This window comes from Dioscorea cayenensis, chromosome 8 (genome assembly GCF_009730915.1).
Source record: "Dioscorea cayenensis subsp. rotundata cultivar TDr96_F1 chromosome 8, TDr96_F1_v2_PseudoChromosome.rev07_lg8_w22 25.fasta, whole genome shotgun sequence".
NCBI lineage: Eukaryota > Viridiplantae > Streptophyta > Magnoliopsida > Dioscoreales > Dioscoreaceae > Dioscorea > Dioscorea cayenensis.
In genome coordinates this window covers 3893384-3905784 of record NC_052478.1, presented here as the reverse complement: position 1 = coordinate 3905784, position 12401 = coordinate 3893384, and the positions used below count along the sequence as shown (strand labels likewise).

The following is a 12401-nucleotide window of genomic DNA, read 5'->3' as shown; positions in this document are numbered from 1 at the left end:
AATTAAAACGTCATTACATGGGAGAAATGTTAGCTTTATTTACAGAGGATATGAAAAAGAAAGGGAAAAATACATTTGACCAAAGAATAAAAAATTCAAACTATGAACAACTCATTTGATTGGGACATCTCAGTGCGTCCTCTTGGTGCTCATCACTATCAATACACTTTGTTTATTTATTTATTTTTTGCTTTTTTTAAAAAAAATCAGCATAACTTGCACTACACCATACAAAGAGTTTATGACCATTATCTTCTTTCTTAGTCAAACAATATGAATTATAAAAATTTAAAAAGAAGGAAACTAAAACATGTAGCCAATCCAATGGATCTAGAACATTATTACTCCAACCCGGTATTTTAAATAAAATAAAATATTTTATTATTTTAAAAATCAACTAACCATAAATTATAAATCCCTCCTCAACAAAGGAAGTGTTATACCAAGATTATAATATCTTTTTTTCTTTTTAAATAATATTGAATATAAGGAATTAATATAGAAATATATAGGTCTCCAAAAACTCACGTTGAACATATGGCCTCTTTATATGCATATTATTATTATTATTATTAAAAAATGCTTTTGAGTATTCAACTTTAAAGTGAAGCCCAAACTTTTCAAGACATGGGCCACAAGAAACCTCATTAAAAGGCCTTCAAAAATGAGAAGTTGAGATTCGAGAAGATGGTTTAAAAAAGGTTGTTGTAACATACTCCTAAAAGATATCAAAGCTTTAAATAAATAGCTTTCCATATTTGTATGTAATTTTTTGTAGGCTAAACTTAATTCCACGTGATTTAATGAACTAAAATTTAAATTTAATTAGTCATGGAAAAATATGAGAGAGAACTTTTAAAAAAAATGACTTTTGTTTCCCAATATTTTTAACTAAACAATAAAATTTATTTAAGCCTTATTTTGGAATATTCGCCCACATAATTGTTAATACTAACACAACATAGTAAAAAATCTATCTAGAAAAAGATATCTTATTCTTGTGTATTGGGGTTTTAAAATGTTTTTACATTATAAAAACTATAAATTTTTGTTAATATATTTTTTATAGTAACCTTCCTATGTAGTAAAATGTTTAATCTATTTACCATAACGAGAGTTGGCATTTTTTTCCCATTTCAAGAGTTGAACCAATCAATGATTCACTTGCCCACATTTACACATAGAAAAAAGATCCACCTATGCATTTTACACTTACAATCAAGGCTGCGATAAAATTTAATATAATATTTCTAATCTACACAACATCTATTAATAAAATTTGGAACTTCATTTTTATTACACACATATATATTCGTATTATATAATCTGATTTATTAAAAACCTATTATTTCTTACAAACACGCACACTCATATATACATAATTTGTAATTTTTGAAAATCAATATATTTCTATATTAATTCATTATATTCATATCAAGAGGTTCTTCTAAAGAGGGAGAGTTACCAGTTTTTTTTGTTAATTTTATAAATATAAATAAATCAGTAATTAATTAAAAAAAATCAAATAAAACAAAAATGATAAAACAAACAACTTGAATAACAAAATAGAACATCACAATACAAGACTAAACATAAAAAACATTAGACATATATTAGAGGTGAATGAAAACAAGAAAAAAAATAAAATAAAAACAAACGGAACAAAAAACAAAAACAGTCAGATATCTGAGTCGAGGGTGTCACTTTTTAAAACATTCGATTCTCTTAATGTTGATGCCATATATATATACACACACGTGACTAAGTAATCTAAAAACATTAGTAGATTTTAATAACAACCCTAATCGTTTCAATGAGTAATATATATATATTAACCTGTGAGTGGGGAGTTGCCATTTTTATGATGTCAAAGTGGTAAAATAATATTAATTTATCGTGAATAACAGAATATTACATACCAATAAATTTAGTTATTTTACAAATTTTTATAAAAAATTTGTTTTTTTTTTAAAATTACCTTTAATTTATACTTCACATTTGTCTCTCATATTTAAGTTTAAAAAAATAATTAAATAAAATATTAGAATAATTTAAAAATAAATAAATAAATAATTTTTAATATTAAAAAATAACAGATAAAAAAAAATTTATGACAGATAAAAAGCAACGGAGGAGTATATATATATATATATTAATCTCAAATAAATAAATAAATAAATAATATAAAAAAAAAAGGCAAAAAGCCCGGTCGGACGCGCAGCTTCCAGTGTGGAGCATCCTCGTCCTCTTGCTGGTTCTTGAACCCATAGCAATGGCGCTTTCTCTCTCCTCTCTCCCCATCGTCCCCTCCAAACCCTTCCTCGGATCCACCTCGGACTTCTCCCACTATCTCCCCTCTCGCTCATCCTCCCTTCTCTACAGCCCTTTCAACAATAATCCTTCTTCTTCTTCTCTCTACCTTCGCTTCCCTAAGAGGAAGAAGGCCAGGAGGAGGAATCGGGGGACTCTGATCGACGGAAACGCTGGTTGGTTCAGGAGCATCATCGTATCGGCGTCGGCGGACTACTACTCCACGCTTGGGGTTCCGAGGTCTGCTAGCAATAAGGAGATCAAGACTGCTTACCGGAAGCTAGCTCGTCAGGTTGTTCTTTTTCTTGTTTTGTGGTTGGTTTTCGTGGTTATGTGCTTGCGTGGATTTAGATATTCAAATGTGGTATTTGATTGCCTGAGTTTTCTATAAGAGGCAATGGTATAACAATCTCCCGCTGATATAGGATTATTTGGTAGCGCTAGTGTTCCTCAAACTTTCGTATTTTATATATGCCCTTTGATTTGAGTTCTGATAGCTTTTGATTGATTTAGAAGGTGAGAGAGATCAGCGATCACCATTGGGATAATGGTAGCAGTTTTGCTGAAATTTGGTTAACAAGTAGCACTGGTGTTTTTTTGAAACATTTGTAGTTACAGGAAAGGAAAAAATAGGAGTTTATGTAGTTGTTTTATGTTAACAGATAACCTTTGATGTGAGTATTGATAGATTTTGATTGAGTTAGAAGGTCCTAGAGGTGGCAGCTATCTTCTGCTGAAATATTATTATTAGCCAGAGCTAGTGTTTCTTAAACATTTTTATTTATAAGAAAGGGAAAGAGGGAATTTGATGTAGATGTTAATTTGTCTATAGATGACCTTTGATATGAGTATTGTTATCGTTTGATTGAGTTAGAAGGTGATATAGATCAGGATCACCACTAGGTTTTTGGTGTGTATCTCAGAAGCATGTTACTGATTAATGTGTTATTTTTTATATTATCCCTATCTGGTACTCTTGCACCAACAAATAACAAAGCATTATGAAACAATAACAGAGGAACAAAAAAAAAAGTAATACACACGCACAGAGTAGTTTGACAGAGTTACCAAATTTACACGACTGAATTGTGTCCCCGCTTATGAAAGGAAAAGCAGATTGACAGGTCCTGTAGTAGTCTATGTTGTTCATTTAGAATTTTCGGATGATGAAGGAAATCCAGTTATCTTTATGGTGCATTTTGTTGTCTGTAACCAGAGATATGGGCTATAATAACCTTATAACCAACTACAATTAGACTTATTTCATCATTTGTTTGGTTGCACGCATAACCAGTTAGAGAAAATAAGAAAGACCTTTGGTTGTAAGTGTTGGTTGTAAGTCCAAGTGTTTTGTTATAGTTAAGTCTTGTCTTATGGTCTCCACTTGAAGTAATGAGGTTAACTTCCAATGGTTTATCGTTTTATATATTTTCCTTATAATATACTGACTTCATCTTTTGTTCATAAAGTATCACCCTGACGTCAATAAACAACCTGGAGCAACTGAAAAATTCAAGGAGATCAGTGCTGCGTATGAGGTTTGTAATCCTGGTTCTTGGTAACTGCTTGAGGGTCTTTTATGTTGTTTAGTTCAAAGTTATCTTGTTTTTCAAAACTTCAACCTTAGTGTTTTGGTTTCTTCATTACTGAATCACTTCATTGTCAGGTGCTGTCAGATGATAAAAAGAGGGCATTATATGATCAATATGGGGAAGCGGGAGTTGCTAGTGCAGTGGGGGGCTCTGGTGGAGCGTATGCGGTGATAATACTTATGCATCAAATTTAATTTCATTGCTTCATTGTTGCATACATTTGCATTTCATTGTGACAATGCAAGTCATTCATTTTATAGCTTCTCTGGCAATGTACTTGGTGACTATATTAGGTAGTCAAATCTCATATACCATTTCAGGCTTTTTAACTTTGTAAATTTTTATAAAAAGTTCAAAAAAAAAAAAAAAACTTTGGTATACTATCGGCAACAATTCAAGAATTTGATTTTACATTCTTTGGCATAAATTTTCTTTTACATTTTTGTTCACTTTTTTCTTCGTTTTCATGCAGACAAATCCTTTTGACCTATTTGAGACTTTCTTTGGGGCAAGTATGGGTAATTTCTCTGGCATGGACCAAGGGACATTTAGAACACGCAGGCGCAATGCTGTTATCAAGGGTGAAGATATACGGTCAGTTGCAATTTTTTATTTGCGTGGCGTCTAAGTGATGCTACTCATTTTATTTTTGTACTTTGCTTTGAGAGTATTGTTTTGCAGTAATCTTAAACTTATTAATTTGGAACTTTCCGTGGCCAAAAGAAAATGGACAACAGAAAGAATAAGTAGAATATAACTGCAGAAAAAGAGCTTGTTATAGTCATCTATATTAAAGTAACTAATATTCTTACATCAGTTAATATAATAATTTTGAACTTGAATATATAAGTTTGGGACCTTTGGATCTCTCATCCTGTTAGCTTAACCTTTTGGGTGAGTTGAATTACCCAGATGGTATATGTTTAGTTTGTATCTATCACCATCCTAAAGCTTGTTTATTTATTTTTTTTGCAATCCGGGTAGTTAAATTGGATTAGCATGTATTAAGGAGATGCGGCAAAGTAACTAACAGTCCCAAATCATCCTATCAACTTAATTATTCGGGTTGAATCAGGCCAATCTTTGGTTAGTATCACTGTTAGACCTTTTGTTACTTGTTAATTCTCATTTATTCTTGCAAACATTGGCTGGTTGTTGAAAATGATTTAGTTGAGCTTGTTGTATACCTTGTTAACTTATTACATAGTGATTAATTTGTTTTCTCACTAATGGTACTAATGTGATTCCTCAGATATGACATGATTTTGGGTTTCTCGGAGGCTATCTTTGGAGCAGAAAAAGAAATTGTGCTTTCTCATTTGGAAACATGTGAGGTCTGTTCTGGTACTGGATCAAAGACAGGAGCTAAGATGAAAATATGCTCAACCTGTGGTGGTCGAGGTCAAGTTATGCGAACTGAGCAAACAGCTTTTGGTCTGTTTTCCCAGGTATGCTGTCGCTATCTTTGTAGTCTAAGCTAAATTGTATAATAATTGGTGTTCCTTAATTATCATGTCTTTGTAGGGCTCCTAATTTCTTTGTACAAAGTTAGGTTTGTTGAGAAGCAGGTAGCAACGTTGTCAAAAATGCTTTTGTAGTAAGATTGAAGAGCAACTCACAGAATCAGGATGAAAAATTGGGTCATGAACATAAGATTAAAATTATTTGCAAGATATTATTGCTAAAGCCTAAATGTGGCATCCTGAATCTATATTCTGCATGGAAACCTTAAGAAAGACACAGATTTGGGAAAAAGGTTCCTTTTTTCTTTTGTCTGTTTAATTGTCCATAAAGTACTCAATGATCTTGTTGGGCTACCAGATCAAATCGTCATGAATCTATTAACTATTTTGCCCTTAGGTTTCCATCTGTCCTACATGTGGGGGTGAAGGTGAAATAATTTCAGAGTATTGCCGGAAATGTGCTGGGGAAGGACGTATACGTGTCAAGAAAGATATTAAAGTAAAAATTCCCCCTGGCGTTAGCAAAGGTAGTACGCTTCGTGTTCGGGGTGAAGGTGATGCTGGACCTAGAGGGTGAGTCATATGTTATGATGATGCCCTTACTCCTTGTTTATTGTTTATTTGCCAAATTCCAGTAAAATTAACATTATGCCGCCACCTAAGTTAAAATGGATCTTGAGTTATTATGCACTCATTTGTTCTGCCTTTGATATTGTCTATATATATATATATCTACATCTCTCTCTCTCTATATATATATTCCATCTCTCATCCCATGTTCAGTTCTCATGTTCAATCATTTTTAAATGAAGGTTATGTTTAACTTTAACCTGTTTATGTGAATTTGGCATATATGTTCTTAGAACTTATTGCTGATTATGGTTAACAACTGCACAGATAAAGCTTGGTCGATTTTATTTGTTACTCTTCAAAAACTTCATCATAATTTGTATATCCTTTTCATTTCTCTAGGGGTCCTCCTGGAGATCTTTTTGTATGCCTTGATGTTGAAGAGATACCAGACATCCAAAGAGATGGAATCAACTTGATTTCAACCATTTCAATAAGCTATCTTGATGCTATCTTAGGGTCTGTTGTTAAGGTGAAATCTGAAATTTCTGTCACTTGATAGCAATCTCATATATGAGCTTAATGTTATATTGAAAAAATTGTAGGCTTGGATTGTTTGGCATCCGTTATTGGCTTCTCGCTTTGATGCCAATTCTTCTAATCTAGCAATTGTCCTATTTTTCTGAAGCTCGTTGATTTTGTTGCTTTCAAAGAGATTCTTGCCTTAATCATAATGTTTTGTTCTGACCATGTTCTGACCACACTTCTGAACTATGCTATCTTAGGGTTTCTTGCCTTATGCTAATCATAATGTTTTGTTCTGTCCACACTTCTGAACCATGCTATCTTACAATTCTCTGTACCATTCTAACATGGCTAACATAATATTTAGGGTAAATGGCAAGATTCCCCTTAGGTTTTACATCCAAAATATGCTCTTGTAGTTATTTATTTATTTATTTTTGACTGTTTGGTCATTCTATTATTTTCCTGTTTATTGTCCATCAATGTTATTATTACCATGGTAGATTCACCAAATTAAAATTTAATTTAAATAAAAGATGATATCCAAGTTTTTATTGGATACCAGAGCTGCGGTGGACTGGTGGTGCCTTCACAATAAAATTTTCATCTGTGTTCTCTTTCTCATGTGCTTTGATTTTTGGGCCAAGTGTATATGTACTTGTGAATGTGGAACTGTGTCAGCTGAACCTCTTGTTCTCTTGATTAAGCTTAGTGTCATTGCTTCACTTTTTACGCTTCACTTTATGTCAAGTTCTGGAATACTTGGTCAGGAAGTGGAAATATTTTGGAGTTTGTAGTATATGATGACTTGTTCTGCACAGAAGATGGAGCTTTTTGTCCTTCATTAGTGCCCTTTATGTTTACTGCTTGGTCCTTTCAGTTCACAGGACTCTTTTTTTGACCCCATGCTATGCTTTTGTCATTGTTGGAATTTGTTCTACTCAATCTCAAGTTGCTTCCTCGTATTCTTTTATTCTTGTTATTCTTGTCATTGTATTTTGTCTGTTGAAATGAACTTTGAAAATGGTAGTTTTGGTGTTTGGATCATTTTCATACTGCTTATTTAGGCTAATTCATTTCAAACATTAGATCTATCGATCGTATTTCTTTACTCTATATGTTGAAATTTTATTGACTTTCTTATTCCAAAAGCTTGTTTCAAACAGGTGAAAACAGTTGATGGGATTGCTGAACTACAAATTCCTTCTGGTACTCAGCCTGGTGATGTGCTTGTTCTTGCGAAACGAGGTGTTCCAAAATTGAACAAACCTTCTATACGTGGTGATCATTTGTTTAATATCAAGGTCACTATTCCAAATCGTATCAGGTATATCACGCTATAATATATCCTTTGCTTGTGTCTAATGGATAACCTTATAACTGCCCCTTTAATCTTCATTTGAATAATGTCTTCTCTGTCTTGATTATTTCTTAAGAAACTTGCTTTTTAAGGTGTGTTAGGATTGAGGCAAAATTGAGGAATATTAAAAGGAAAAGGAATTTCGTTGCATGCATAAAATAAGATGAATGCATAAATAAAAAATGTACTGATCATCTTTAGTTTGGTTGTATGGACAGAATAGGTTCAATAAGTAAATGAGAAGGATCACAATGTTGCAACTTATTTTGTTTTCGTTTAGTTTTTTGTTTTTCTTTATTTTCTTTTTGTTTCCCTGTCAATATGCATACATCCTTAATTTGTTACACTCGGTATTAACAAATCTTTTATTGTTTATTACTGCAAAATAAAGAGGTTTAGTTTCACACAATAGAATGGGTGTCATCAAATCACCTGATTGTACAAGGATCAAGCTCTGGCACCAGTTATAATGAACCGACCATTTTGGCTCATCCCATACTAGGCCTTCCTGTTTTGTTCTGTGGAATGCACTTCTCATGGTCTGGTCGGAATTATATATGTAAACACAAATCTTTATGCTCTATTTGATGTGGGGCTGTTCATCCTGTCTCCTAAACCTAATTAAAATCAGAGCTGAGTCATTAACTAGAGCTTTTTTTCGATTTAAACATCATATTGAAAATTAATTTCTATAAAAACATGATATTAAATGAATTATTTTTTGATTAAAATAACTGTCTTAAAATATGTTCATGTCTTACAAATCTATCTATATAAAATATATCATGTTTAAAATATATACCAACTGGGATGTCAAATGATATGAAAGAATTTTGAAGGTCCCACAAATTTTCCCATCCTTATTTATCTTCAGCTTAAGGTTCTAAAGTAGGCGTGTCATTTTACTATTGCCGCTCTTTAATAAATAGCATCCATAATCCCTATCCACATAGATGGTTGACATTTTATGGTATCTTAGCCTATTCAGCTGGTCTGTAAAATTTCAATTCCTGTTTTAGCAATTTGTTAACTTTCAAGGTTTCACATTATCCCTATGCTTACTAAACAATATTAAACTTCCTTTATTGCTGTTAGAATCATAAGGGTTGTATATGTTGAACTTCTGTGGTTTTAACAATTTAATTTGTTCTCTTTTTGTGGGTTGCTATTTCGATTTTAACTCAGCTTATGTTCTTCCTTTCCTGACTTTTACAACATGTACCATGAATGGTTCCTGCATCTTGCTGCAGTGGAAGAGAAAGGGAGTTACTTGAAGAACTTGCATCTTTGAGTGGCGCATCTATCAGTCGAACAAGTAGTGGCCGCGTTGTCAAGCCTCCAGGCTGAGTATATAATATTGGAGTTCTGAATCCAATGGGCTGGATTTTATATAAAAACATTAACCTCATAGATGTGATGCTTTAAGGCGCATAATAGCTAAGTATAGTTTAATTATGGCTGTGCATATTCCAATTTAATTCTATAACCAGATTTCACATCAAATGTCAAAAACTATATTTTCTTATGCAGTTGAAAAGACCGAAAGTTTGGAAGATGTTGAATCAAAAGATTCACAGCAATCTGCTAAGCAGAATGACCTTTTACAGAAGCTAAAAGACTTTGCTGGGTAACTTCTCATTATATATCTTTGTTTACAAGATGAACATTTATCTGCATACTCTTTAACCTTCCTTTTCTTGAACATAAATTTTCAGAGCATTTCTTATTTATGGGTATTGAAACTCAAAAGTAAATGATTGATTAACTAGTCACAAAGGCATAATTGGCCTAAATTTAAATAAGACTGGGTGTGAAGGTTTCTGTAGGATTCTGCTAAAAACCAACAGGATCCTTGCCCAGTGAGGTTCCTCATCAAGTTTAACTGGAATTATGAACATTTCCTGCTGCTTTATGTGAACTGCCATCCATCATTGGGCATGATGTGCAAGACCTGAAATGATTTGCATGCCAGTGCAAGAGGCATCTAATGAATTTGTTTCCTTCTTAGTGAGGTTAGAAAACAAAAATGACAATATGGTTGGAAAGGAAGATGAGTTTTTCATGAGCAAGGATTAAATTAAGTTGATGGTCACACAAGTTGGTTATTTGATTTGAATTCAGAGACAAGTGACAATTGCCATAACCTAGTAACAGCAGTTGGTGGCTCCATTCAGGAGTTATTATGTAACCATGGAATTCAAATAAATTTAGTTTAGATTCTACGTACCTGTTTGCTCTTTGCTTTAAATAAAGAAAAGCATGCAAATATCTGTTTCTGTATATATTTTTCTATCGATATTGTTGTTAAGCTAAACCGTATTATTTCTCTCGAATCATTTGCAGATCACTTGCTAATGGAGCATTAAACTGGCTAAAGGACAATCTTTAGGCTTTAGTTAAGGTCTTACTGGTAGATTCTACTGCATTTTTTGTCCATGATACAAGAGGGAGCACAATTTACCGATTGTTTTTCGATACCCTTCCTTTGTTCTTTCTTTATAATGTCGGCCGGAACTATATAAGCATTACATTCTTCTTGCTCATCATTGCATATTCAAAATTTATATAAAATGTCAGATGTTGTACTTTCTTTTACATTTTATTTTCATTGTAAAGTTTGTTTCCTTTGATGTTAAAAAAATTTCATTCCAAATTCATGTAATAATTCTTTTTCCATAATGATCTTCAGGCAGTTATGCAACATTGCCCTTTTTGGCATCTTTCTGGCCATAGATTGGTTGATGCAAACTAATAAGGACCGTTGATCTCGTGCAGCCAAAATGCTGTGGTCGTTCTCTTAAATTATATTTGATAATATTTGCATATATTTAAAAATGTTTATTAAAAATACATCTGGTTTTAATCAAGATGGTTAAAGTGAGAGCCTACTGCAACGAGTTATTAGAAAAAGAAAACTCTAATTATCCAAAATATTTCTTTGATTTTCCTAATATTCTAAGAATCTTCTTATTTCAAGAAACTTTATGTATTTTTATATTTAATAATAGTTTCACAAAAATTTTATTAATTTTTTTTCAGGTCGCTGATCTCTCACTTTTAAAAAGAAACCTGCAGTTATATCAAGTCTTGTTTAAGAACTTGAACAATCTATACTGACACATACACATCTACAAGCTTGCCATTCGTTTCGTACATATACAGGAAGTCAGATGACCCAAGGATTAAGTCCGAAATACCACTCGCGGCGGTGGAATTCAATGAGGTCTCTACTTCCACGTGTTTGGTTGAGAGTGAATTGTATCGTGAACCACTTCATGTGTTCTATTGACTTGAAGTGGAAAATCGAAACGATTTCAACAGCCTGGCATAGTCCATATTCATAAAAGAGGTTATTATAAATGCTTTAAAAGTATAGTTGTTGTTTTAAAGTTTTTTTTTATGTTAATTACTTTTTATTTACCACACATTATATTTTTATTATTAGTTGATCTACATAAATTGGCTGTTCTAATTTTGCTAAATTTTAATTGAGTTATTTTTGTTTTATTTGCAAAAAATGAGCCCGTAAGTTACAAAATTAATTTTAATGGTTTATCAATAATTTGATTTAATTTCAATTTCCCAACTTTTTAATTGAATTATTTTTTTAGTCTTAAAATCAACCAGAATTACAACTTAAATGTAATTCACTAATATTATACAAATTGGTTTAATTTTGTCTTCTACAAATTTATTTTATTTATTAAATTTTTGGAGATAATCCTAAGTAACCACATGAATAAGCCGCTGCCCCAAATCCCACTGGAGATTTTAATCAAGTCAAAGCAATGGGTTTCACGGCTGAAGTCACAAATCACCACTGCCCACTGGCGAACTGAAACACACAAGGTCCGAACCTTTTCGCCCACTTCGCCTACCAAGGCGAACCAAACACGCCCTTAGCATTTTATAAATATATTCACAAAAATAAATATTAAAAGCCAAAAATATATTTAAATTCTAAAAAGAAAGGAAAGGTGGCTATTTCACACAAGGGCTATGAACAACTTTAATGTCCAAAATACTGTCTTAAAAAATGCTATGTTCTATATAACATTTTGAAAGATAATTAACAAACAAAATCAACCATTAACAATTGTTAACAAAAGAAAACACTTTATAGATTTAGAAGCAGATATAACTTACACAATGCATATATACATTACACACATAACACATTGGTGCTACATAGGATTCTCACTTTTGCTCTCAGACAAGCTTTCCTTAATCAAAATAAGAACACTGATGACAACTGGTGTTGAAATCATCACCAAAGCTTGCAGTATATTGGGTTGAGTAAGCATAGGAAAAATTATGCTGCCATATTTAATGGCCAAAGAAATAACAGTACATCCAGCTCCCAATTTCAACAAGTAACTAATATCATCCTGTTCAAACCATAACAAAAATATAAAACACTTGATACAGGAAAAGAATAGCTAAAGTAGAAGAAAAAAATAGCTGGAAATTGGTTTGCATTAAATCTATCAGTTTCTCATCACAACAGATGAACTTTTCATTAAATGTTTTGGCAATCAAACTAAGTTTTAAAACACAATCACAGTCCAAGGATTTCATTTA

The 12401-nt window shown here is 32.2% G+C and overlaps 1 protein-coding gene across 2 annotated transcripts; it reads left to right on the top strand.

Annotated features, from left to right (window-relative positions):
• The first annotated feature begins 2196 nt into the window (after positions 1–2196).
• Positions 2197–10415, top strand: LOC120266881 (chaperone protein DnaJ). 2 transcript variants are annotated; one of them, XM_039274531.1, is made up of 11 exons: positions 2197–2602; positions 3780–3848; positions 3977–4069; positions 4375–4496; positions 5155–5350; positions 5763–5938; positions 6338–6467; positions 7627–7787; positions 9071–9162; positions 9351–9447; positions 10164–10415. In XM_039274531.1, exons 1-11 carry the CDS (start codon positions 2273–2275, stop codon positions 10207–10209), a joined length of 1512 nt encoding a protein of 503 aa, XP_039130465.1. In that variant the 5' UTR covers positions 2197–2272; the 3' UTR covers positions 10210–10415. The 2 variants fall into 2 exon arrangements, 1 of the variants encoding a protein (XP_039130465.1); XR_005538300.1 differs by lacking the exon at positions 10164–10415 and having other exon boundaries at positions 9071–9261.
• Positions 10416–12401: the final 1986 nt, after the last annotated feature.